Here is a 26992-nt window from a genome sequence, read left to right as displayed (position 1 = left end):
CCAACACAAAACGCCAATGCTGACCACTACATTCACGCTCTTAAGATGTTGATCAGTAGTGTTTGCTTTTACGTGGCGCTTTGAGCTACCAGGTTCTTTAACCATGAACATTGTGATTAACTGTTCCTGAGGAGGGCGTCGATGGCTGCCTGCTGGACGACTGTCAAGTCTGTCATGTCAGTATTCAGTGGAACTGAGCTTCAGATCAACGTCAGTTGTAAGCTATAATTATCACAGTTGAAAGAGGAAAGAAAAAAGACTTGGAGTAGATAATGTGTGTGTGCTGAATGAGCAATTTCAGTTTTTAATTTGACTGACTGAAATAAATTAACTTCTAGTTGATAATCTAACTGAGATGAACCTTTACCTGCTTGTGGCTCCTTTGGCTGTTGTTTTTGACGTTAGTTAAATAATGTTATTACCATCATGAGAAACACTACATGGCAAACATTATTTTATAGAAGGTTTTGTGACTGTTGAGTAGACATGTGAGTAATTTATATTGTCTTAAGTCATTAGTAATCTACATGTATTCCAGTTGTTCAATTTATAAAAACATACATGCACATGAATATTTTTAAACTTTAACTTTCATTTGCTTTTTGAGCAATGTCTGTCCAACTAACCAGTAAACATATTCTGCAATCTGCCAAAAAATTCAGTTTTACTGTCTCAAATCGTATATTAGGAATATCATAAAGCATAGAGTCATACAATGACATCCAGCAGTCGGTAGCAGTAAACTGTTTAAATTGTGCGTCGATCTGGACAGGTTCTTTAAAGAAGAAAGAAAGTTTCACAATTTATTGTTTGGTGCACCTTTGGGTATTTGGATTTTCTTCTCACTAAACTGGAGAACAAATCAAACAAATATTTGGTGTTTGATTTGTTTTGAAATCAAGCATCCAGTGAAGTGCTGTCGCCTTTTCTTTTTCATTTAAAATAAGGTATAAAAATTTTAAGTAAATTGATTTTGGTTTCATAAATTAAAACAATAAATAAATACAATTGTGTGAAAAGAGGAAAGAAAAATGTTTCATCATAATTAGACACGTGTTGGCAAGAGCTCCAGATTACTAATAGTCTCCCAGACTTTCTATTGGTAAAATGTGTTATTGCCCATTAGCCTCAAATAATTTCCAGCCTCTACCCAGATGAACTTGTTTTGAGGTCAGAGTTCTTCAGATCACTTCCAGTAGTGCTCCGTGACACCTGCACCTGCACTGGTTTAAGCAGTCTAAACACAATCCCCACATATCCAAGCTGAAGGACTCTGACTCGACATGACTCCATTGTTGTGTTGCATTGTGTCTGTGCAGAATGCAACTCTGTATTCTGCTGCCAGTCTTGACCAGGATTCTTTTCCAGAAGAGATTTATTTATTTTTCTAAATCTTAATAGGATTTTCCTGGTGAAATAAATAAATAAATGAGTGAAGTCATTTTTTTTTTTTTAATTCCCAGTCAACTTTTACACAGTCTGAGCTCTAACTTAGAAAATATGACTGGGTTTTGTAGCCAATATGGCTGCCACATGTATTAAATGAAGCAAAAGTTGAAAGTGGGCCAATTTATTGGTGCTATTTTGTACTATGTACACTGAACCAGTGTCACATATAGAGATGTGCAGCCTATACTTGTGAACAGGTTTCTTCAGTGCTTGAAAACATAACACGGAGAGAAACATATTATTGCATTGCATATCTGCTTGAATTAGCATCAGAAAAATTAGCAAATCCAACCATAATGCACTCAGCTTAGGATGAGAGTGATGACTAATGAACCATTATTTCCCTGAAATCTGAGTGAAGAAAAGAGGAAAATGTTCTGTTAGTAGCCTTGTTAAAATAATTTTTCTGACTGGACGCAAATATGCTGTTCTGCTTTGTTTTCTTAACCTTGCTTTCCACAAGTCTAGCTCTTATTGATCGATAGATATCAGGATGCAGTGTGAGTGAGAGACTTGTTGCATGAAGTTTATTTTAAACACTGTGGTCACTGCATTGTAAAATCTTCTCAACTTAGTGTAACGTGTACTTGGATTAGTGTCAGCTTTACATGGTACATGCATATTAAATGTATGTGGAGCAGTTTGCAGCTTCCAGGAAACTTTAAAAAGCTTTAGATTTTCTCTTGTGTGTTAAAATCATCAGTTTTTTTTAAGGTGTCACATAATGTGGTCTACTTTAGTTCTCGTATCGCTCCCTGTTATCCTCAAGAGTTTTGCTGCCAAAAGCAGTCCATAAAAATGTTACTCTGATGAATGTATCTGAATATAAATGTTGTTCAAGTGTTTGAATGCATCAAGGTTTTGCAGATACAGTATTTTTAGCTGTCTGAGGGACGTGGCCACGTGTTTATTTGCTTGTAAATGCTCTTTCTGAATGGTTGCTAAACTCGTCTAGTTACGTCTTAATTACCCTGCTTGCATATTTTCCCAGGTTCTAGGTAATTTTAGACATGAGAAAACAAGGCTTATCGGGAGCACTCCATGGAAACCAGGTTTACAAGATGATTTGTTTTGTAAAAAGTGCAACGATTTTACAGGAAATGAATCTAGTTTGATTTCTCCAATCAAACTGTGTCAAAGGCTTCAACTGAGCCATGAATGCAAGTCATTATTTTCACTTTCTCTGCTCTGTAAAACTACATTGTTGGTCACTTTTTTCTATTAAATGTTCTGCTGGGAAGTCTCAGGACACGACGTTCACCCTATCAAAACTCTGTTAGTAATCAAGCACATCCATCTAATGGCATCTACTGTCCTCCCACAGCAGGATTATGTGCCCTGGACACTCTGGCAGCCTGTCTGTAATTTGGAGCTCTTGCCTTGATGAGGACATCTGGTTTCAGAATGAGAAAATGAGCCATCTCTTTGATTGTGTTGGCCAGAAAGTTCATTTTAAAATAGTTTCCAAAATGTGGAAAACAGCCGAATTATAAGTTTTTTTCATCTTTTTTTTTTTAGATCACAAAAATGATAAGAACGTTTATTTATCATTTGAACTTGTTTGTTTTTTGATACTTGAGTTCTTAAAGTAAGTTGTACTTCTGAAACTACAACAATCTATTGCGGTACTGAAAGAACGATAGTCAGTGTTTAAAATTTACACTAATGCACCAATAATTGTTTGATTTATGAATCGAATTTGTAAACCAGAATATAAACACCCTGCTTTAAATATGTCTGTGTTATCTCCATCCATCCATCCATTTTCTTGCACCCTTGTCCCTTAATGGGGTCAGGAGGTTTGCTGGTGCCCATCTCCAGCTAACGTTCCGGGCGAGAGGCGGGGTCACCCTCGGCAGGTCGCCAGTCTGTCGCAGGGCAACACGGAGACACACAGGACACACAACCATGCACACACACACTCACACCTAGGGGCAATTTAGACAGACCAATTAACCTGACAGTCATGTTTTTGGACTGTGGGAGACCGGAGTACCCGGAGAAAACCCACGCATGCACAGGGAGAACATGCAAACTCCGTGCAGAAAGACCGGGGCCGGGAATCGAACCCAGAACCTTCTTGCTGCAAGGCAACAGCTCTGTCTGTGTTATCTAACTATTGCATATTTGAATGTTCCTTATTTTTTTTCACACATCAGCACAAAAAAAAACTTTTTGTGTGTGATAACTGAAACAAGTTCTTCTTCAGATGATTTTGAATTTTGGATTTTTTTTTTATTGCTTTGATAAATATGTGAGTAAATCCAAATTTCAGGCTTGTTTGGTTTCTATAGTGAATAACAAGTGATTTCCTAATGTGCGATTTTATCTGTGGGCAGATATGCAGCGGCAGTGCAGGACGGCTCGCAGTACTTTGTCCTCCTAATCATCACAGATGGTGTCATTTCAGACATGGCCCAGACCAAAGAAGCCATCGTAAATGTAAGAAATAAAGACAATTGTTTGTTCTCTCCTACGTCATGTGAAGTTAAACATGTCCAAGGATTCGCATTTGTAGGTACTGAAAGTGTGTGTTAAGACTGGAGTGGGAATTTATTCTTTTCTTAATATCTCTCAGTGAATTTCCACTGAATTTAGTACAGAGTATAAATTAAGATAAACTGCTGGTAACAATAGTCATTTTGACTTGAAAAAGCTATAACAAACTGACAACTAAAGCTTTAGATGATATTGTTTTAAAGAATGATTTATTACAAAAGCAGTTGTGATAAAAATATTAATTATTTTTGTTAACTGTACAATTAGTCTTAATTCATGCTGAAATCCCTCAAAGCAGAAGTCTCTTTACGACTAATAGAGCTTTTACCTTTAACTACATAAATATTTATTTAGTTAAGTGAGATTGCTAACATTGCTAAACACCCTAAACAATGCTAAGCAATGTTAGCAGCGGTGATATGGTTGCATTCAGCTCCAACTTTTTACAGCAAAATCTTGTCAGGTGATGAAATCTACTGCTGCCAGACTTAGACAAATATAATGAATATTTCATTGGAAAGCAAAGGTGTATATATGACATACAACAACAAGTGTTGCATTTCAAAAAGTATTTTGTTACATCGCTAATGAACACACTGACTTTGTGAAGATGGTATGTTGTGTAACTTTTATGTAGAAGACTAAAGAAGACACTAAAAACTCTCTGTAGAACTTCTTTAAGTCACATTTATGGAAAACACTAGTTGGTATGTAAAAGCAAAGAGACAAGCAGACAATACGCAAATGCAAAAAGCATATCAGCTGTGAATTTCAGCATTCCTCAGTTTTCTCTTGTTTTCACACAAATCCAGACACAGCAGGAGCTTTGCAACAACAGCTGTTCTGCAATATGCAGAAAAGAAGCCCTAAAGCCACGGCTTCGTATAACAGTGTCAACAGCGACAGGAGCAGCAGAGTGGATACAGAGTATTTGTTTTTACTTTCAGCTGAAGATTATTACCTTCCTACCAAACAAAATATGCCACAGATATTTGAAGGTTTTGCTGCCTCTATAAACATGGCACAAAAACAGAGCTGCTCTCCAGAGGCTTTCCTGAAACTTGTCGTCACTCACATTTTTTTCGTCTTTCAGCTGTAAACGGCAAGTGTGTGCTACTCTTTTCTTTTTCTTTAGTGTGTCCCTCTTTCTTCCACCCTTCCTGCACCTCCGCAGCCTGCCGCCGGCGCAGAACACCCAGCAGACTGGATTTAAAGGGAATTTGCGACTGTTAATCAAAACATTAGAACAGCCACACCTTCCTTTTAAGATCTTGCCTGCTGCTCTATCTCACAGCCTCCAGCCCTGTGGACTCCTGGTGCTTGCCGCTTCCACTGTTCTTTCCCTTTTACTCTCCACTCCTCTTGGACGAGAGCGATCACCGTGCTGAGGTTGCACACTGTGTGTGCTTCAGACTACATCATGATTGAGTTCATTTTTCAAACAAGAGCAGAGAGACAGATTGAGAAATTCTAAACATGCTCAACTGTCTGTAAACATCTCACCACTTTGTTTGGTTACGTTGTGAGCATGAGGCAGGATATTTGTGTTAAATTAATTTTTTTTTTCATCAAAATTCTTTACACAAATACCTCATTATGACAATGTGGCAAAATGTTTTTGAGGGGTTTTTTTTTGCAAATTTGTTGAAAAAAATCAAATACATTCAGCTTTTAAGAGTACTGTAATAATCACAAGATGCATAAACTTGTATTTGATTTACTAGTAAGACGACTTCTTCTGTGTTGCACTGGATTTTGTTTAGAGAAATTAGAGCTCTGATCCCTCTAAAAGCTCCACATTTTCAAATCATTAATTTTAATTGAAAGGCCATTTTAAATAACTTTCCTCTTTACAATCCTGCGTGTGTTGATCTGTTGCATAAGACTCCAATAAATCTCAATGAGGTCAGGGGTTGTAAGGACAAAAAGGACTAAACATTTTTGTTATCAAAGAAAAGAAGGAGCAAAATGTGTAAGCTGCTATGAATACAGGAGCCTGATCCGTGCATGGATTCTACAAGTGACATGGAAACACACAAAGAGAGTTAATTTGCATAATGGTTGAGAAATTATATTGGGTATTTCAAGTAAAGCTGTTACACTTCACACCACTCCTCAGACAAACGTGAAACGTAACCTCAGTAGTTTTATCTGGACAGCACATGTGGAAATATTGTAAAAGAAGGTTTGCGTTTGCAGCAGCAAAATAAAGGAAAGTGATGACAAAATAAATCAAATCAAATAAAAGAAATAAAGAGAACACAAGTACACATCACGACTGTTGATCGTCCTTCTGAACTCCCTGATATACAAACAGTTGTTTTATTTTAAATCGTCTTTCTTCTTCCCAGTCTTTGATAGAGAACAGACTTGTAGGATGCATGACTAATCCCTCTCCGATCAAAACGTCATACCACCCGAGCTGTGGATTTCTGCAGCTCCTTCAGTTACCATAGATTTTTTTTTTTTTTGCTTCATCATGACTATACTTTTCAGTGGAGGGTTATGAAATAGCTTAATGGCCTAACCCCTCTTTAAGCTTTCCTGCAGCTTTATCCCTGAACTGTCAGCTGTGTCACGTGATTCTCATCATTCTGTCTGTTATGTTAAACAATTTTCTCCAACAAAACTCTGAGGCCTTGGCAGAACAGCTGAATTTTTATTTTTTACTTTTTTTTTTCCTGAGATGACGTCACATACAGGTGGTCTCTGTTGAGCAATTAGGTGACATCTGGAAGCAATTAGTTCACTTTAGAATTAAACTAAATGATGCAAATACTGATGAAAAATACATTTATCAAGTTTTTATTTGAAAAACTATTTCAAAAGCATGTGTTATTTTACCTTCCCTTCATATTGCATTTTTGGGGTTTACCATAGTCCTGCCAATTCTGCTTGACGTTTGCTTGCAAAATGTCGATCTCGTATACCAAACCATTGTCTCATTTGATTAGACGTGGAGCCTGGAGTCGACTGGCAGGTGACGGGGAAGGTGGCTGTAATTACCTGTCCAGCACCTTCCCCCCCCCCTTCCTTCCTCTCATGGCTCATCCATCTGCTGCAAACTAAGTCATGCTCAAGCTTGCTGCCAACAAATTTGTCCATTTTTCTTTCTAAGCCAGCATCTCAACCAACCAGCAAAGCATTTTTACTCCTCTTTCTTAGAGGTGAACATGTTGCTGAGGCAGACTGCCATTTGGGAGATAGGATCATAATGTTTTTAGGTGAAAACAGTTTATGTGAGTGACTTGCTACAGTTAGATTGGTTGTGTGGTTATCATAACAGCATCAGCTACAAAAAATAAATATATAAATAAAAAAATCTCCCCATGCATTTCAAGTTAAGCTATTACCACGAGCAGTCAGTTTACGCCACTGTCTCAAATCTGATAACTAACATTCAGGGTCCTGCTCATAAAGAAATAGTTTGTTTACTTGGAAATATAAAAACATTTTCACAGTCACAATGTTTTACATTTTTTGCATTTTGATTTCTTCACAGGCTGCCAAGCTTCCTATGTCCATAATCATCGTAGGAGTTGGTCAAGCTGAGTTTGACGGTAAAATAACTTTGATAGTTTTATAAACATACAGTGCCTTGCCAAAGTTTTTATTCTTCTTGCAGCAATCAGAAGCTTTAATGTGGCCTTTTAAAATCTAAGTGCAAGATCAACAAAAGCTGGACTTTTTACTAATTAGCTGATGTCTGAAGATAACTGATAGCATCAGATTTTATACAAATACAATCCATGTTTTAGAGATTTATTATGTGAAAAATATATAAAGTATAATTTTGCTTTCACTTCACAATTATGCACTTTGAGTTTATTGCATAAAGTTCATATATATTTTCAGTTTGAGTGTAATGTCACAAAATGTGATAAAGGTTCAAGGATTATCAATACGTTTGCAATGCACTAATAATGTTAAAGAAGAAATTAAAAAGCACATGCACAACAATCAAGATTAATATTGTTATACCAAGCTTTTAACATCAGAACAATTGAAAAGTTTGTAAATGCAGACATTTGGAAATGCAGCTTTCCACAGACTTTTCTTGGGCAAGAAGAGTTTCAAAAGTGGGATTCAGAAAAAATACAGCCATATTCGCTACAAAATCTAAGCAACGCGATATAATTCTTCAGTACTAAGAAGCACAGCTAAACTCAATGCAGCATTTTAAGTCGAATGTGTGTGCTGCACGGATGTCTCCAAAAACGAAGAAAAGATAAAAGAGACAGGAGTTTTCCCTGATCAGCCTACTTTCATCTCACCCTGACGCTCTGTCACTATCTCATGTCTGCTCTCACTTTGTTCAAAGGCTGCAGCTGAAAAATATTCAGAAGACAGCAAAAGTATAAATAAAGCAAAACCAAAGTAGCTTAACACACGTTTGAAAAAGAAAACAAAGGCTTTAACTTCTAGAGGATCATTGGACTGTTTGCTGTATCTTTTCATACATATATATATATATATATATATATATATATATATATATATATATATATATATATATATATATATATACTCGATGGGGCTGTGGAAAACCACCCTTGAAGCCAACTGCAAACCACTTGCACAAGTGTCCATCAAATGTGGCATATACCAAGGAGATGCTCTGTCCCCACTGCTGTTCTGCATAGGCCTGAACCCTCTCAGCCAAATCATCAACAAGACTGGCTACGGATACCGACTCAAGAATGGGGCCACGATCAGTCACCTCCTCTACATGGATGACATCAAGCTGTACGCCAAGAGCGAGCGAGACATCGACTCACTGATCCACACCACCAGGATCTACAGCACTGACATTGGGATGTCATTCGGACTAGAGAAGTGTGGTCGGATGGTTACAAAGAGAGGGAAGGTCGCCCACACAGAAGGGGTCTCACTCCCAGAAGGAACAATAGCAGACATAGAGCACAGCTACAAGTACCTGGGAATACCACAAGCAAATGGCCACCTCGATGAGGTCACAAGGAAAGGAGCCACAGCCAAATACCTCCAACGAATAAGGCAAGTCCTGAGAAGCCAGCTCAATGGCAAGAACAAGATCCGTGCAATAAACAGCTATGCCTTACCAGTAATCAGATACCCTGCCGGAATAATTACCTGGCCAATGGAAGAGATGAAGGCCACGGATGTTAAGACTAGGAAGCTACTAACCATGCATGGAGGGTTCCACCCCAAATCCAGCACCCTGAGACTGTACACGAGCCGTAAGGAAGGAGGCAGAGGACTAGTGAGTGTGAGAGCCACTGTCCAGGATGAAACATCCAAGATCCATAAATACATCAAGGACAAAGCCTCAACAGACGATGTGCTCAGCGAATGTCTCAGGCAATGGGGAACAGAAGACAAGGTGCTGGAAGTACCATCATGGGAGGACAAGCCCCTACATGGGATGTACCACCGACAAATAACTGAAGTGGCTGATGTCAGGAAAACCTACCAATGGCTGGAGAAAGCTGGACTCAAGGACAGCACAGAGGCTCTCATCCTGGCCGCCCAGGAACAGGCCCTAAACACCAGAGCAATAGAGACTCAGATCTACCACACCAGACAAGACCCAAGGTGTAGGTTGTGCAAGGAGGCCCCTGAGACAGTCCAGCACATAATAGCAGGGTGCAAGATGCTGGCAGGGAAAGCGTACATGGAACGACATAACCAAGTGGCGGGCATAGTGTACAGGAACATCTGTGCAGAATATGGACTGGAAGCCCCAAGATCAAAGTGGGGAACACCCCCAAAAGTGCTGGAGAATGACCGAGCTAAGATCCTATGGGACTTCCAGATCCAGACAGACAAGATGGTGATGGCGAACCAACCGGACATTGTGGTGGTGGATAAAGAACAGAGGAAAGCCGTTGTGGTGGATGTAGCAATACCAAGTGACTACAACATCAGAAAAAGGAGCATGAGAAATTGGAGAAATACCAGGGCCTCAGGGAGGAACTGGAAAAGACCTGGAAGGTGAAGACCACAGTGGTGCCTGTGGTCATCGGGGCCCTCGGGGCAGTCACCCCCAAACTGGAGCAGTGGCTTAAACAGATCCCAGGAACAACATCAGACATCTCAGTCCAGAAATGTGCAGTTCTAGGCACAGCCAAGATACTGCGCAGAACCCTCAAGCTCCCAGGCCTCTGGTAGAGGACCCGAGCTCAGAGGATGAAACAGACCACCCGCGGAGGGTGAGAAGGGAATTTTTTATATATATATATATACATATATATATATATGTTTGTGTGCCTGTGTGTGTGTGTACTTGCATACAGACAGACATGTTCTGAGTCTGTTATGGTTGCTAAACTCTCTGACTGCATTTCACAGAGAAACCTGCTGTTCAAACTCTTAAATCTGAAGGGGAGGGGACTGTGTCGGTGGATGCAGGCATAATTGCAGAACAACCGACTAAGGTTAATTGCTGGGTTTGCAATGTTTAGTGCTGATGATTCTAAATTGCACAGTCTATATTAAAGGCCTTATTACGAGATTAGACCGCCAATAAAATCTTCACAGCTCAACATATGTTCAAGCTTTACTGCAGCTACAAGATGATGCATGAATACAGTGTGACCTACGTCTTTACATAAGTACGGATCTGCCTTATCTCTGTTGTGATGGGAGCTGTTTTGTGAAATGTGCTTAATACCACACGATTTTATGCATGCTTGCTTACGATTTGTTTCTTGCAGCTATGGTGGAGCTGGACGGTGACGACATCAGGATCTCATCCCGGGGGAAACTGGCAGAGAGAGACATTGTTCAGGTGACTGCGGAAGATAGATCTTTGGAAAACTTGTGAATATTTAAATCTTCATTAGAGCTAATTGCCAAGTGACAAATTAAAATAAATGAATATTTTGTATGAGTGTGTTCCTTGTACCAACATATTTGGGTTGTAATTTATCAACAGTGGTGCTTCTAATGTTCCTTAGTTTTGACTTATGTTTACCCGCATACGCATACCATAAAACATCATTTGTCACTAATGGCAGATGGCAACGTGAGGAGTAGATTTGTTTTCCGAGATTACATGTGGGACAAAGCATTGGAAATGTTTTGTATTGCGTGCCACTGCAGGAAACATGAGGCGTCTTTTACCTGTCAAGCCATTTCATCTGCAGTGAAACTAAACTTGACTTCCGGTGCCTGTTGCTATTCTGCGAACTGTGACTTTGTGCTCGTAACAATGCCACCGCACAATTTAAAGACTCACGTTTCCAGGCTAATCTCTGTTCCGGGTCATTCGAATTATATTGCCAAGCTGAATAATCTGGGTTTCTTAGAAATTATCATCCTGTCATCATTGATGAATGTCCTGTTAAAAGGTGTTGACTTTACAAACATTGGCGTTAGTGAAGCATCAGACATAGATTCAGTATTTCCCATACAAAATCCTGAATGACTTGGTTGGATTGTCCCTGTTATTTGGATGTTTCAGTATTTTTGGCAGCGTTTCTAATTCTTATCTGAATGAAAACATTTTTTTTTACTTGATAATATTTCTATTTAAAGTATTATCCAAAGTATTTCCGTCTGAGAGGGTTTTCACACCTGATGGTCCAGAAGAGTCAGTTTGATTGGAGACTAAAACATTAAAATGTGTTACATTTTCATCTGGTGCGGTTGCATTCACACCACATGAAGTGACATCCTAGGCAAATGGACTAGAGTTTGATTAAAGCGTACCAAACAAGGCTGATGTGAACGCACCATAAAGCTAGGTGATGATATGACATGTATGAAAGAACGAATTTCATATTTATTAAGCATTTTACATCTTGTTTTGCGTTACTTTTAAGCTGTATGTTCACTCCCCCCCTACCCCCCCTCCTCTGTCACTGTTCTCCAGTTTGTTCCTTTTAGGGATTACATGGACCGGACAGGAAACCACGTGCTGAGCATGGCACGGCTCGCCAAAGATGTGCTAGCAGAAATCCCTGACCAGTTTATCTCGTACATGAAGAGCAGAGGGATCAAACCCAACCCTGCGCCGCCGCCATACACTCCGCCTGGACACACACACCACCACACACAAATCTGAGACCCTCTTCTTTGCATTTCACTGAGGACAGATAAGCATGCAGCAGCCACTCCGAGTCCGGTGGGAACTCTCTACCTCCTGATTTTGTTTTACCTAATTTGCTGTGAACAGGAGGCCAAGCAATGGGTGTAGAATGTTGTGCTGTACTCTCCCATTGACTACAGAAGCAGTATTTTTATTTATTTTTTTCCTTTTTTCTATTTGTTCGGTTTTGTTTCTACCGTGATAGATTTCTTTGTAGGCTCTCTTCAGGAGATGCTGACCCAATTTTTCAGGACTTGTTGCTGAAAGCCTTTCGGGCAGTGACTGTTTCACGTCTACTTTTGACAGCAGGTTGATTCGGGGGTCATGTTGTGGTTTAAACCTTGTGCCTGTCTGTGCTTGTTTCTTTAAGTGTATCAGGACATGTGAACTTGACCCAGGCTCTTCTTGTCAATCATCAGTGTGGCCTAATGCAGTAATATTTTTTTTAGCCACCTTCTTCTTCTCAAATACGTTTTGTATTGGGGATTGATCTCGATTTCTGATGATGTGACTGCTCCAGCGTTTTCAAAACGGCACCACCTTCTTTTCTCTTTAATGCTAAATGTTGGTATGAGCATGTCGTATGAGATCTATTTGCCTTTTTTTTTTTTTTTTTTTTAGAATGGCATGGATATTTTTTACATCTAATTTTGAACAAAACAAACCTAATGGATTTTAGCAACTGCCAATTATTTTTGAGTGACTGACGATGAAAGCTAGCACAACTACTATGACTGTACCAGATGGCCATATTACTATTGGAGTGCTGCTAATCATTAATTTTGAGGAAGTCGTTCATCCTTGTCAAATATTTGACGTCCATCTCCACCGTTTAATACAGAGCATGGAGAATTAAGTATGAAAAAAAAAAAAACTGGCTCCTATTACACTGTTTGTAGGGCGTTTATTGAAAGTGTTTATACAAACATGTGCAAATCCAAGGCCTATGCAAAAATAAACTGCTGCTTAGGGCCCAAAACCACCAGGAGTGGATCATTTGAATTCTCACACTGATCATAGTTTTTTTTTGTTTGTTTTTTTTCTCGACAGTGAGCATACTACTAATACAAACTGTCTCAGGACGTTCAAGAGATTTTTAGTTATTTAACAAAAAAAATATAAATAAATGTTATGGTTATATTTTAACCCTAGCAGAATTAGTAAATATACTAACTGTATATAATATACAAAGAAATGTCTTTTAACATAGGAACTGTAATCCTTTCTGTTAAGTTTCTGAAGTGGGATTCATATTTCATGCCACTGTTTACAAATATATTTCAAAAAATCATTGTCAATTCTTTACAGTCAGCTGCACACACAACTAAATAAGATTAGAGCCAAATAAACTTTAAACTCTACATATTAAAACTACACTGACCAATCTTCTGGATGAAAACGTCAAACAGTTCCCATAAAGAAGTCAAAATGAAAGTTACTGTCGTGAGACGTTCTCCTTTCTGCCATCAATCCTTTAATATGTGTGAGTAGGATTACATTCAATAGCCCAGAGCAGCTCTCTAAAATAAGCTTGAGTATAGTGTGTGAGAGTTTGAATTAGCTAAAACATACCGAGGTGTAGTTTCAAAGTAAGATACTGGATGACATTGTGGTGCTGGATTGCTTTGAAGTTGCTCATTACAGGAAAACACAAAGTGAAAATCTTCCCAAGCGATGACTTGTGATGAGTGGAGGGGGGGGGGAATCACATTATAGCTCAAAAACGTATCATTTGTACTCAAACTCTTTAGAGTGAAAGCCATTATTTATTTTCTATGCAAATGAACTCACTAAAAACGTTTACAAAATCATATCAATGGGAATAAGTATAATAGTTGTTTTTTTTTTTATAAAGGGATGCCTCATACAGAAAACTTTGACAATCTTTGATATTTCCTGTGAGCAGGGACCTAAAATAGTGCTACACCTATCAATAAAAACACTATACAAAAATAACAATCTGTCATTAACTGGATTTCATTCATTCATTCATTCATTCATTCATTCATTCATTCATTCATTCATTCATTCTAACTTATCTGTAACCAAATAAATTAGATCCTCAGTGAGTGAACAAGTTAACGAAAAAGTTAATTTCAGAAAAAAATCAGTTTCTAATTATTTTTTTTCACATAGACATTAATTCAGTAAAAGCCTTTTGGTGCAGATTTAAAAAAAAAAAGTCATTCCATCAGAAAAAAAAAATGTATGCACATATCATTACATTGAGCATTACACTATCTGGTAATAGACCTTTAACATTTGACTTTGAACTTAAGAGGAGCAGAAAATCGTATTTTATTCAAAGAAAAGTTAAGACTACTTAAAAAAAACATTATCTTAAAAGCAATATCAGAAGAAAATTACATTTAATAACAGTAATGGGTAAACATTATTTCACTTTTTATGGGTTTTTTTTATTTCAGTTTGCATCTTATTAGGTACCATAAAAAAAAAAAACTTATAATGAGGATTTTGCAGAAGATTTTAAACCATTGAGATGGTGAAAACATGCAGCAGAGCAAGACGCTCCATTTTTAACCTCCTCAGCATGCAGACTTCAGAGGCAGTAATGTAGGTCAATGCCATGCTGAGATATTTCAGCAAAAGCTTTTCATCAGATTTCTACATCTGTTTTTACTGCAGGTTGGAATAATCTAGAGGACAAAACTTGGCATCAGTAACTATGGCTATGGTAAATTAATTACATTTTATTTTTTGCAAATTTGTTCTCCAAAAAAAAAAAAAGAAGCAAAAACAAGATAATTGGAAAATGTTTAATTTGGGGCCGTATTATGTTTTGTGCTTAATCCCATTGTTTTTGTTCTTTGTCTCGCTATTATACAGCAATCATTCTGCACTTCCAATTATTTTGTGTTGCAGTGAAAGAATGAATATTAAATGACAGCACTTTTTGTAGTTTGTGTCAAAGCTCGGATGGCTCTGATTGACGGACCATTAAACAAAAAGGTTACCCCTTTCTTTGAAACACATCAAAGTACTGAAGGAACAGAATATATTTCAATTCAAAAGCCTCGGGCTGAACTGTTTAATGTAGCAAACTATTAAGGCCTTAATCATTTGAACAGTAGTCACTCCATCCTATTTAGTCTTGTCCCGATACGCAGCTAAGATGGATGGGTAAGGTTCAGAGGAGTAGAGCAACAGCTGGTTTGCCCGTCGAGTCAATTAAGTATAAATCCTACTGGAACTAAAGTTTGCCTTCAAATCTTTTAACATCTTACACACACATTTTCTAAAGCAACAAAAGTAGTTTGACACGACCGTGAATAAGACTCTGATCGCTAATAGGAAAGTGTGAGTTCCTCTAAAAGTTCCTGCGCTAGTTGAGTTTTTAATGAATATATTTTCTGTTATTTTGCCGTTTTCTTAGGGTTAGGATCTAAATCATCTTCGCAAAAGGACTGTCTTGGGCTCAAACAGTCAACACACACAAAAAAGCACACTTTTAAAATGCTGTCTGACTGAAACACTTTTTACAGACATGAATCTCCTCCAGCCATTAACGTCTAATCTCTCAAATGAATGCTAACTGTAAATGTTTTTATATATTTTTTTGGAAATATTGCTGTACTACAAATATTTGTTCAATTTTTTTAGAACATGAGAAGCCATTGATCCTTTTATCTTTTCGAGCCCTGATAGTTATTATCTTTATCAAATGCATGACATTCTTCTTTTGTATGCCTTCATCTGTTGGAGAAAAAAAATACACAGTCCATCCAGAATACAAGTGTTTCTGCACCAAATGCGGCGGTGAAGATGGACTGCGAGGTATTTGTTCTCTCTTGTGCCTGACTCCTGAAAATCTCCTGTCTCATCAGTGTTTATAAAGAACAAAATAAAAGAGCTGTAGCTAGTTTGCATGTTACAGTTAACACCTTTTGTTACTTGTTTGTCATTACTTTTGGTCTGATTCCACTGTTTATATCTTTCTTATTTAGGTATATTGAGTTCTCTGTTCTGCATGACTCGGCTTCACGTTTCAAGGGTTTTTATTGTACATGATTAGTGTCAATATGGTGGGTTGTGAAATGCTTTGTATTGGATTGCCTTAAATCAAAAATTATTAAAACCTGACTACTTTTATAAAAGCTGGTGAAGAGTTTGTTTGATGTCGCTTGTCAGCACCGCAGTTTTATGGCTTCGAATCAGCAGAGAAAATTAAGCCTCGCAGTGTGTTACCTGTTTGAGAGAACGGCAGGGTGTGCGACAACTAATTAAGCCTCTGTGAGTTGGGTGTCATAAAAATGCTACATTCTGTGAAAACTGCTGCAGACTTATTTGTTTCAGTCTAATTGCATTGTTTGTCTCTGTCCTTTTCATAACTTCACTGAAAAAAGTTGATCTAAAAAAAAAAATCCTCATAATTCTTTGCACAATTTATTTTATCACTATATTTTTCTCCTTAATATTGCAGTACCTTACATTTTCTATAATCAGGGCATATATATGTTTTCAGCTTTTCCTTTTCAGTTTCCTTCAGGCTTATATGACATGTTATGGCAAATATTAATAGAAAACAATAAGCTTGAGAGGCAGTAAAAATGTTGCCAAAGCTCATTAGTTCATTTTCTTGAAGGGCTGTGGGCCAATCTGATGAAACCCCTCGGCGCTTCCCGTTCCTCCCCTCCTCTTTGAACAAAGTTACCAGATTTTGTCATTTGAGATTACTGGAGTTTGAAAGAAGGCAATGGATGATGAAGCACAAATGCACATGCGGTGGTGCAGAAAAGCTGCATGAAAAAAAGGCTAAGAAGCTTGCAAAATGCGCCAAAATAAGCAACGTGCTTGTTGATGGCATCGCAAGTTTGACTGCACAGCACGTTCAGGCCGGAGAAGGAGGCAGAATTGGTGGTTAGGGGAATTCATCTTTGCAGGATGAGATGCGGGACACAGGAACAGATTGAGGAAGAGGTCAGATTAGCATCTGCCAGCCAGTTGAAATATTATTGAGAAGGATGTTTCATGTGGAGAGGAGGGCTGGTGCCAGGTTTTCATGCTTTTAAAGTTTTTATGTGTTCTAACTCTAGAGTGAGACTATATTCTCTTTCAATTTACACTTTTTTTTACTGTTTGCAACAGCAAAGATTATAAGTAAATAACGTTTACCTGCTAAAATTAGCAAGGCTTCTTTCCTTTTTTATTAAAATTAAAAATATTACATATAAATGTAACATTTTTCAATAAATTACTTTGCTAGATTTTCTATTTTTTGTTCATTAGTGTAAACATTTCTTCACATTTTTTTTAGAGATTACATAATTAGCTTCTCAGACTGTATTTAATTTATGAATGCTGAATGACTTGCTTTTCTCTAAATGTTTATGGAAACTTATAAATATCATCTGTTTAAACATGCAAGTTTGTCTTCCTTAAATTATTCAGTTTGTGCTGTGTATGCATGTGACAACCTGCTGTGGGGGTGGCAGCAGTGACAGCTGTCATAAATCAAACTTTTAAACAAATGTGAAACAATATGTTCACCATTGCTGCTCATGAGATCCTGAGTAGCATTGCAGCTAAAAAATAATAACTTGGTTTCTGCATTGACAAATATGATGATCATAGACAGTTTGCTCATTTTATTTTCTAAAAAGAAATCTCCTTCATGCACCCAGTCTTCTCTTTTCTGAAAGGTCTGGCACCTACCCGGGCTTTGCTGGCCACTTTTCGGGAGTCATTTACTTTCTGAAATTGATATACCCGAGTGTAGAGAGATTCACGGGAATATTTTTAGCTTCTAGGTCAAGAGAAAATAACAAGGTGGAGAAAGAATGGAAAACTTCTGGATTTAATTTTTTTTTTCTTTTCAAAAGATTTGACAGCTTATCATTCCAGCGTGTGGATAAATTACACAGGCTGACGCTAATAAGCATTCAAGTAAAGGTTTGATTATTATTTTTTTCTTTAAAGTTATGCTGTACAGAGATGTAAATGTCTTTATTATCCGAGATCCTTTTGGTCACACCTGCCACAATGTCCTTGTGAAGAGCTCACAAACATTGATGTTTTGGGTTTTTTTTTTCCATTTTAAAAAAGTTTTTACAAACAAGCAAGAATAGTAATTACAAGTAACTGTCACACCAAAATGTTGCTCATGCCATGTATAAATATTCCGCTGATTTACATGCCCAGCATTTGTAATAAATAAATGTGATTTCAGCTTGACATTCAGCATGCTGCAGAGCTGTCTAATTAAAACAAGAGTCAAGACCAACAGTGGTCTCACACCAGTCTGTTTCAAGGAGTCTGTCATGTTAGGAGACCAATTTCCTGCCAGGATAGAGACGAGAGCCTCTGCAAACAGAAGGTAAGGATGACAGCCAGAAGCTGATTAGCACAAAGGAGGATTCAGAAACAGTGATCATGTTTTCATCCAGAGCTGCAGGTCATTTGAGAAATGGACAAGGCAATGCTTACTCGTCTCCAGTATATCACTGATTTTATGGTACTCCCAAGTTTCTTTCCTCAGAAAGATATAGTTTCACACTCTCCAGCCACTGTTTCTACAGTGATGAGTGCAAAGTGCCTCAAGCCAAAATTTCCCAAAAGACGTCTAAGTTACTGATGTACAATCAGTCATGCAGACCGCATCTTGGATAAGTTGCTCATCTTTCCAGTAGGGTACTTTCCGTTGTTTAGTGCAGACTTCAGTACATTTTTGATGGTTCAAGTGCAGAATCAAACATTGACCACTTGAATTAGAAGAGCTGGAGATGCTCTAGTCACTCTCAAAAGTGTACACTTTTTGAGAAAGCACTTTTTTGAGAGTGCACTCTCAAATAGTATTGCAGTTCATGTTATAGACTTATTTACATTAGTCTCACTTAATTCTCAAAAGTGTGCCCTTTTGAGAGGGCACTCTAAATTGGATAAACCCAATGAATCGAGTCTCTATGATTATAATATAATAATTTGGTCAGGCGTAGGAACTGGCATTGAACTCAGTAGTTTTAGATAAGTCCAAGTAAAAGGCTTTTTCAGGTTAAAGATTTGCAACTTTTAATTTAACTGAACGCAAAGATGTAAGTTGTCATAACTAAAGTAAAATAATTAAGCGAGATTAATGTAATAAATGAGATGATCTGCAGCTCAAATAACTTTAAAGTGTGAGAAAGTAGAATATCGTCACAAGATGGATTTTATTGGAGATCTGATCTGCATCTCACAAGAAAGCCAAGAAATGTGAAATTACTGTGGAGGTGTCAGAATTATGTGCCAATATTCACCTTTAAAACAGCAGGAATTACACTGAATAGATATGTATGGGGTAGGAATACTAGCCCATTTTATGTGGAAAATACTATGATGATGTTTGATGATAAACTTAGCAAAACATCGATGTTTTAATACAGATTAATAAGACTGTTGGAAGGAGAAGATTGGGTTAAAAATGAGTATAATTACCTTGTCATGTGAACCAGACATAACAGGAATATAAAACTTACTTAGTGATGCTGCAGGTCGTTACGCAGGAGCAACATGGAACCTCTTGGCCTACAATGTGTGGCTCATCACCCTGATCCCACCGCCAGAGACTGACTCTATGGCGGCGAATCAGTTTAATAAAGCTGCCAGTGAAAGAGAGAGACCCTCAAAGTTAGTATTTAGTGACGCAGGCTGAATATAGATGCAAACCATATTTTTATTTATTTATTGCAAATTATTGTCTTATTCTTTTTAATGTCTTATTATTTTTTCCGCCTCATACTTTTTAGTGGTCTATCACTGTCTATCTCAAACCACTATGTTCTGAGAGGGGGATCACTTTACACTTTGCATTGTCTTGTTGCCAAAACGTGCCATGTAAATAAACTTACATTGCACTGAAAAAAGTCACCAGTCCATCACAGCACAGACAATATATTCATACTATACCCAGCAGTATTTTAGGAAGACTAATTAACCCAACAGTAATAATGTTGGACAGTGGCAAGGAGCAGAGAGGACATGATTCAAAACTCAGGACGTTGTTGCCGCCGTGGGGCAGCAGCTGCTCCACTCTGCAGCTCTGTAATGCTGTTTTCTGTATGTGCTGAGAATAAACCCGAGTCTTTGTGTGAACAGAAAAGTATTCTGATGCAGTCCATGTGTTGGGTTGCTTCACACCCATACTCACAATCCTTATACTAAAGAATGGGATCAGTAGAGAAACCTTATTGAAGCTTATGTATGAACAAGAAGTCTAACTTTAACAAACTGGTGTTTGTTGTGTGGATTTTTGGATTTTGAATAAGACTTTAAGAAAAAGAAAATCTGGAAAAATGTCAAATCTGTAAAACTTTGTGCCTCTGTCAAAATTCTTGGGAATGACTTTTGGCCCTTCTCTTGTTTCTTCCCATGGTGGGCATCTGTTGACATTCTTTCCATGATCAGTCAGAGGCCGTTCTGCATTGTCTGTTGCTGCTGTTGTCTTTGCATTCTCACACAGATGAGTCTGTGATCTCAGGAGCAGAGAGGCAAGTTATCTGCTCATCGCCAAAAATCTCTGATATATGACTTGGCACTGAACTCTTCAGATGGGGTGGCTGATCGCACAGATGTGCAGCTGAAGTAAACATTTTTTTTCTCTCCCTTATGAGCAAATTTCACTTGTGCTTCTAGGTTTGTTTTCTACCCAGTGATTCATACAAGCATGAATAAAAATCTGGAGCAAGTAAATTATTTACCAGCTGAGAGAGATTGTGTTTGACAACAGCTTAACGATAACCGTACATCTAAATGGGGTTTGCTGATCAAACCACTGGCTAGAATTTATGTTGATGTCCATTTTACGACCACAGATATTTGGACAATAAGCAGAAAACCCCGAAGTAAACAAGGTTTGCCTTGTGACTGCTCACAATAACTTCTGATTGGCTCCTTGCTTTCCTAATTCAAAATCAATGTCAGGCCAGATCTGAGACAGAAGACTCCGAATCCATCTTATTGTAGAGCTCGATATGAAGCTTGATAAATGTTTATTAGTTTATTTCAGTCTATTTTAGACATTAAGCAAAGTCCTGAAGTTCATGTTTATGTATTAACGGGATCAGCTAAGGCCTTCTTTGAAAACCCTGTGATGTTCTTGAATTCACTTGACCTCAACGTTATTCGATTCTTGTGCACTACGCCCCCAAAATGTGTCTGTGACAGGAAATCAGTAAATGTAAAAGAAGTATCATTTCTTCTATAATTGTTACGTCCCATATCCAGATAGATTTATACCAGGAGCTTTTTGGCTGAAGTAAAAGAGCATGTGGTGGAGGTGAAATTTGCAAAAGGCACACATTGCAAAGGGAGTGGCTGACCAAATACTATTGGGATGTATGAACATTTCAAAGCCTTCCTAGATAACACTGTGAAAACTGGAGAAAACATATACGTTGAATTCATACTGATGAACCCAGTTATTATTTTAATCATTGAAATCATTGTGTGTTCTTCCGCACTGAAGAACTTAGCTTCCAAAACTTCTCATTCAAAATTATTGTGACATTCAAACCCAAAGTGACTGCCAGTAGATGTCTGAATAAAACTGTAAAGTGAACAATAAAACAACTCAATTTATGCAGGTGTGACAAGGGAAAGGGGGAAGTAAACACAACCGAAAGCAGAATAAGAAATGTTTTACTTGATAAAAGGTAAATCAGTGGAATTTCACAGAGCACTATGTGGCAGTCATATGCTATAATCTAACCATTATCAGTTTTAAAATCAGCATAGATTTATATTTCCTATAGGATTTTATGCTATATATCAATTTTGCCAGTCTCAAAACAATTGATGACAACTGGGTTGCATAGTAAGGACTACAGCACTTCCATACAGCAGATTCTGTCAAGCAGAAAGAATCCATTTAGAGTTATAACCTGGTAACACTAATGCCTGTGGTTTCAATTGATTTCTTTGTGCATTTTGATTTGTTCCATTTTTCTTACAAATTGCATATTTAATGAGTGCACTAAAGAATCTCACAGTGTTATTCTTCATACCCAAATGTTTTCAGTTTGGCTGGCAGGCTCCTGGCTGTTGCACTAAATGCAGGGGAAAAAAAAAACTGGTTGTGTTATTACCAAAATAGTTTTGTTCTCCCATTACTTTCCCCATCACAAACAACATCTTAGTTGTCGCAGGTTTCTCTCTAAGTGCATTACAGGAGAATATGCTCATAATTTCCATGTAATTCTTCTGACACTCTCGGAGCTCATTTCATTTTGAAACTTAGTTTTCTAATTTTCTGCTACAACGATGAGCCGGTGCTGCTTTTCGCTTTTGCACTAATCTCTTGTAGCTTTCCACATTTGGAAAGAGAGTTTTAGTCACCCAAGATAATATCTTTGCACTAAAGCAATCACTGCGTTGTTGTGAAAAACACTGGGTCACTTTAATCAGCCTGAGAATTAATCAGATAGTTGCTAGGAACTTGATTTAAAGAAAGATTAAATCTTTTAATTTAATTTTAAAAGATATAATAGAATGAGTCACTGCTTTTGCAGAGATATTCAAACCCCTTTAATTTTCCTCAAGGATTGCCAATAATTTAAATAACGTATAACAAATTGAAAAAGCATAACAAGTAGAGGAAATGTAAAGGAAAAAAAATGCATTTAAAAAAAAAATAAAGACAAATTTCACCAACATAAAAGGTCAATAGTTCTGATATGCCATTTGAAAAGGGCACTTACTCTTAAACAAAAAGGGCAAAGGATTTTATTTTCTCACACCACCTCCCCTTAAATCATGCTCCAAGTTCGGCAGGCAAACAAATCATAAAAAAGATAATACATGGGAGGTGGCAGAGAGGACACAGTTTCTGTTTATATTCAGCTGAAACCTAGAAGCCAAAAAGTTCTAGGTTTCCTTCACTGAGTAACTCATATGACTTCAGTTCAATGCCGAGTTTGAAGTTATGCGTTTTTATCAAAAAGGAACAATACTGTTCATACATTCCTAGGGTCATCTCATTAGCTCAAGAGTAGCGAGGAACGAGGAACTGATTGCGCTCGTACAAAACTTAGTTGCTTGTTTGCGGAAAAATGACTCCAGGAAAATATTGGCAACAAACCTAAGATAAAAATGGAAATCCATCAGTGCGTCTCTGAAGGTTGCTGTTATAATTATAAAATATGCTGCTGTGTGCACATTCAAAATCCTCCTCCTCCTCCTGCAGCCTTTGTTCTCGGTGAAGAAATGCAAAATTTCACAAAGCACAGGCAACAACCTGTTGGGAAATCACCACAGCTCATAAATATACATGGGGATGAAACCTTAATATTCATCTTGATTAAAACATGGAAAAAACAATAATTTGTGGTGCAACATAGTAGTTTGAAAAGGTATTTGTACAAGTTTAAAATTTTTACATTTTGTCACATTTCAGCCACAAACTGAAGATGTTTTGTTTGGATTTACTAAGATGCTGCTGAAACCTGATACACTGTAGAAAAAGACATGCAACCATTTTTTATTCAATAAGATAAAACTTTGTCTTTGTTTTTTTTCTTCTTGGTCATTTGGGATTATTAAAACTTCTTTGAGAGATTTGGTCTTGTTTTGTTTTTCATTTCAAATTCAGAAGTTTGCACTCATTTGTTGAGTATTTGACAGAAATGCATTTTAAACTGAACGGACTGGATCAAATATTTTGGGTTTTCTGACACAAGCTTCTCTTGTCCCATTCCTCTGGACTTAACAAGATCGTGTTTGTAGACTGATTTTATCACACTCACATTTCCAGCTCTAGCCATATATTTTCTAGAAGCATTTAGAAAGCATGTAGACAACCTTAAGTTTGATTTCTCTAAGTAACTTTGTAATTTGGTTGTGTGATGTGTGTCATTGTCCATTTGGAAGACCATCTTTGGTCAAGCTTCAACTCCCTGGCCCTGGTAGACATTTTGAATGCTGAAAATACCACATTAGAGAGATGGTATTTTGGATTTACAAGGCATATATTTCCATTTTATAGCGCAGTTTACCTTCAGTTGTTCTAAAAATGCCAAAAATCTCTGATATATGACTTGGCACTGAACTCTTCAGATGGGGTGGCTGATCGCACAGATGTGCACTACGCCCACCTGAAGCATGTCTTTTAAGTCAAGCATGACTTAAAAGAAATTTGACATTGGGCCTTTGTCTCTTTAGTACTCTTTGTACTCTTTCCTACACTCCGCCTTCAGTGCATCATCCTCATTGTCCTTTAGAGAATTGGACCTAGAATGGTAGTTTTCATGATAAGCTTGGCAGACCAGGGGTGGAGGTGCTCTGAGAGGTGGAAGCTTAGCTGGAGACTGCAGCTGCAAAGAGGAGCTTTATGAAAATAGGTGAAGGGGTTTGTGAGAGCAAGCGTTTAGGCACCCCAAAATGGCTGCCATGGGATGTTGAGGGATTCTTCAAGTATGTAAAAAGAATCAAAGTAATATTTCAGGTATGTTTCTGATGAGGGAATAAAACTACAACATGATATCAAGTTCAAAAAAGTCGATTTTACACAATACCCCTCTTTAAAATGTTGCTTCAATATTTCTTCATATGCTAAGCTTCAACTATGAAAATCCAAATATGTTTTTTACTGGAACCTGGGCTATGTTTTTCTTAGCATTACTAAATTCAAATCCAAATCAGGCCGGGTCTTTCTGAAAGACCAGAAAGACCAACTTTTACTATACCTGGTTTTATCTATATGCAAGTAGAGGATCTGTCTGCCCTTTTTGTTAGTGTAGACCAGTTTATCCTTTCTTTTATACGCTCTTTATAAGCTAACAGTATTTATTCTTTACAGCCATTCATTTGTTGTTGTAATTGTAACCTGTTGAACCTTTCTTTTTGGGGGCTGAGCATCTATTTGTGGACCTATTAAATCAGCACACATAATGACCAACACTTTGCCATTTTGTTATCAACTGCAAATTAAAGACGATGCAGCTGCAGTTGTCGTTAGTTAATCCTTAGTGATTAAATCAAGTGCTTTACACACACAGGTGTTGTGTTTTGAAAGATCAAATGATTCCAGACCACAACATAAATTTCTGTAGGATCAGTAATACATGAGGGAAATATAGTCTTTTAATCAGACATTCACTGGCTATAGCAAGTATTATGGTTTTGTCCTTTATGACACATTAATTTAATTAGTCAGTAAATTTAGTGTAATTACAAGGATTCTCAGTGGACCTTTTAGTGTTTATCATTGTAGTTAAATCCTGTCACAGGTAACAGAAGATTAACACAACATTCAACATGTTAGAAGGGAGACGAAAATGTCTGGGATGAATTAAGAGTGGCACAAAAAAACAAGCATGGGGAGCATAAAAATCATTTGTCTCAAATCTTGCCACAAGAATACATAATAACACATGAGCACTTTGATCCCAGCTGTTCAAAACCTCTGCTCCAGTCTCAAGTCTTTCGTAGCCTTTGTAGCCTTTTTTTTGTTTACATGTTTCCAAATTCCTGTCCAGATAAACTTCTTCTAAGTTTAGGGCAGAGAATAACAGTAATAACAATAATAATATTTGTGTTTCGTTAAGATATTTTTTGATTAACATGCTCTTTGTTCGTCATTTTAGATGTCAAAGATATGACATCTAAAATATTCACCTCGGTGTTTATTGTTTCCCCCCTTGGTTTGTAGTTTCTCTCAGTCTTCAGTCAAGTCCTTTGTGTTAACTAGTCTGTCTCCCTCAGTTTCCCTTCTTGTTTTCTGCTATAGTTGCTCCTCATCAACTCTGATAAGCTCATCTGGTTCCTCTGTCATTTTCAGCCCTGCCTGAAAATGACAGGCAGGGCTGTCATTTTCATTATTCATTGCTGGATTCTTCAGTTATTCTGCCTGAACTCATTGACCTGCAATTTTCTTGTAAGTTTTCCTCTTTTTATTTGCTATTATTAGAGGGACTTTGTTCTGCCACAATCTTTGCACTTAAGTCCTTTGCAAAACCGCAACATGGCATACAGTTGTGACGAACTCTTTCTTTTTTCAAGTGGTATGATTAAACTGAGCTCTCTACAATGATCCCTGACCCGTCTCCTGTGTCACGTTGTCTCTAGGATGCTATTTATCCACTGATGTTCTTAGAAAAACCTGTGATAGATCCATCACAGAATAAATATTTTTTACACAAAGCTTAAATTACAGCCAAGGGGGCAGTAATTTACAAATTATCTGAATTCCGAACTTGTTAAGTTTATTTGGATTTTTATGGACTGCCAGAGTAAGATGACTGACCATAAATGAGCAGCACACTTTTTAGAGATTTAATTGTAGCACGTTTCAAAACCAATTTCTTCTTTATTGATTTTTCACATAAAATCTTGCTAAATCAATTTAATGTCTGTATTCTGTAGCATGACACAATGTGTTCATGGTTTATTTATACATTTGCTAGGCAACTATACAAGTGAGCCTAATTTCTTTCAATGCAGAAAAACCCTTTTGTTCAAACAGTAAAATCTCTTGAACAAGCTGTGCAAACATAAACATGCTGTTGCATTGTGAATAAAGAGGACAAATCGGAAAAAAACAGGTTAGTATTTATATTAAAAACTGTATTTCATCGCCAGTCACAGCGGATTTGTGTTTGCAGCAGGGTGGGGCGTTTCCAAGCAGATCTAGTCAGTAAGGTAGAAGTCGCCATCTTCTGGTCATAAACAGCATAGCATTTTGAATGTGTTGTGTGTTCTTTGTGCAGTTATACAATTGTATTTAACACTAACTAAAACGGATGTCCAGGCCTACCTCATGTACCTTACCACATCACCAACCTAAAATATAAAGTGGGTAGAAGTTTAAAGTAAAGAAAAAAATAACGCTAGAATAATATAAAATCAATCAGATGTAATTCTAATGCCCTGTTGCGTAATCTATAGATAAAATAGTAAACATGTACTATTTTTACAAGTGGGCATTAAAAAGAAGAAAATAGTGCCTTCGTTTTATTTAGTGAATTACGGAAATGTTGCATCACA

At 37.4% G+C, this 26992-nt stretch overlaps 1 protein-coding gene across 3 annotated transcripts in view; it reads left to right on the top strand.

Annotated features, from left to right (window-relative positions):
* The window catches only part of cpne5b (copine Vb), a 134506-nt gene extending 118372 nt beyond the window's left edge, over positions 1-16134 (top strand). For all 3 annotated transcript variants that reach the window (XM_008409300.3, XM_017304842.2, XM_008409302.3), the window contains 4 exons: positions 3789-3891; positions 7451-7508; positions 10644-10717; positions 11804-16134. In XM_008409300.3, the coding sequence (XP_008407522.1) occupies positions 3789-3891; positions 7451-7508; positions 10644-10717; positions 11804-11995 (427 nt within the window). In that variant the 3' untranslated portion in view covers positions 11996-16134. The remainder of the gene's footprint in view (positions 1-3788; positions 3892-7450; positions 7509-10643; positions 10718-11803) is intronic.
* The last annotated feature ends 10858 nt before the right edge of the window (positions 16135-26992 follow it).

This window comes from Poecilia reticulata, chromosome 5, assembly GCF_904066995.2.
Source record: "Poecilia reticulata chromosome 5, P_reticulata-male-v2, whole genome shotgun sequence".
Lineage (NCBI taxonomy): Eukaryota > Metazoa > Chordata > Actinopteri > Cyprinodontiformes > Poeciliidae > Poecilia > Poecilia reticulata.
Note: the sequence above shows the minus strand (reverse complement) of the source record. Positions and strands in the feature narration are given on the sequence as shown.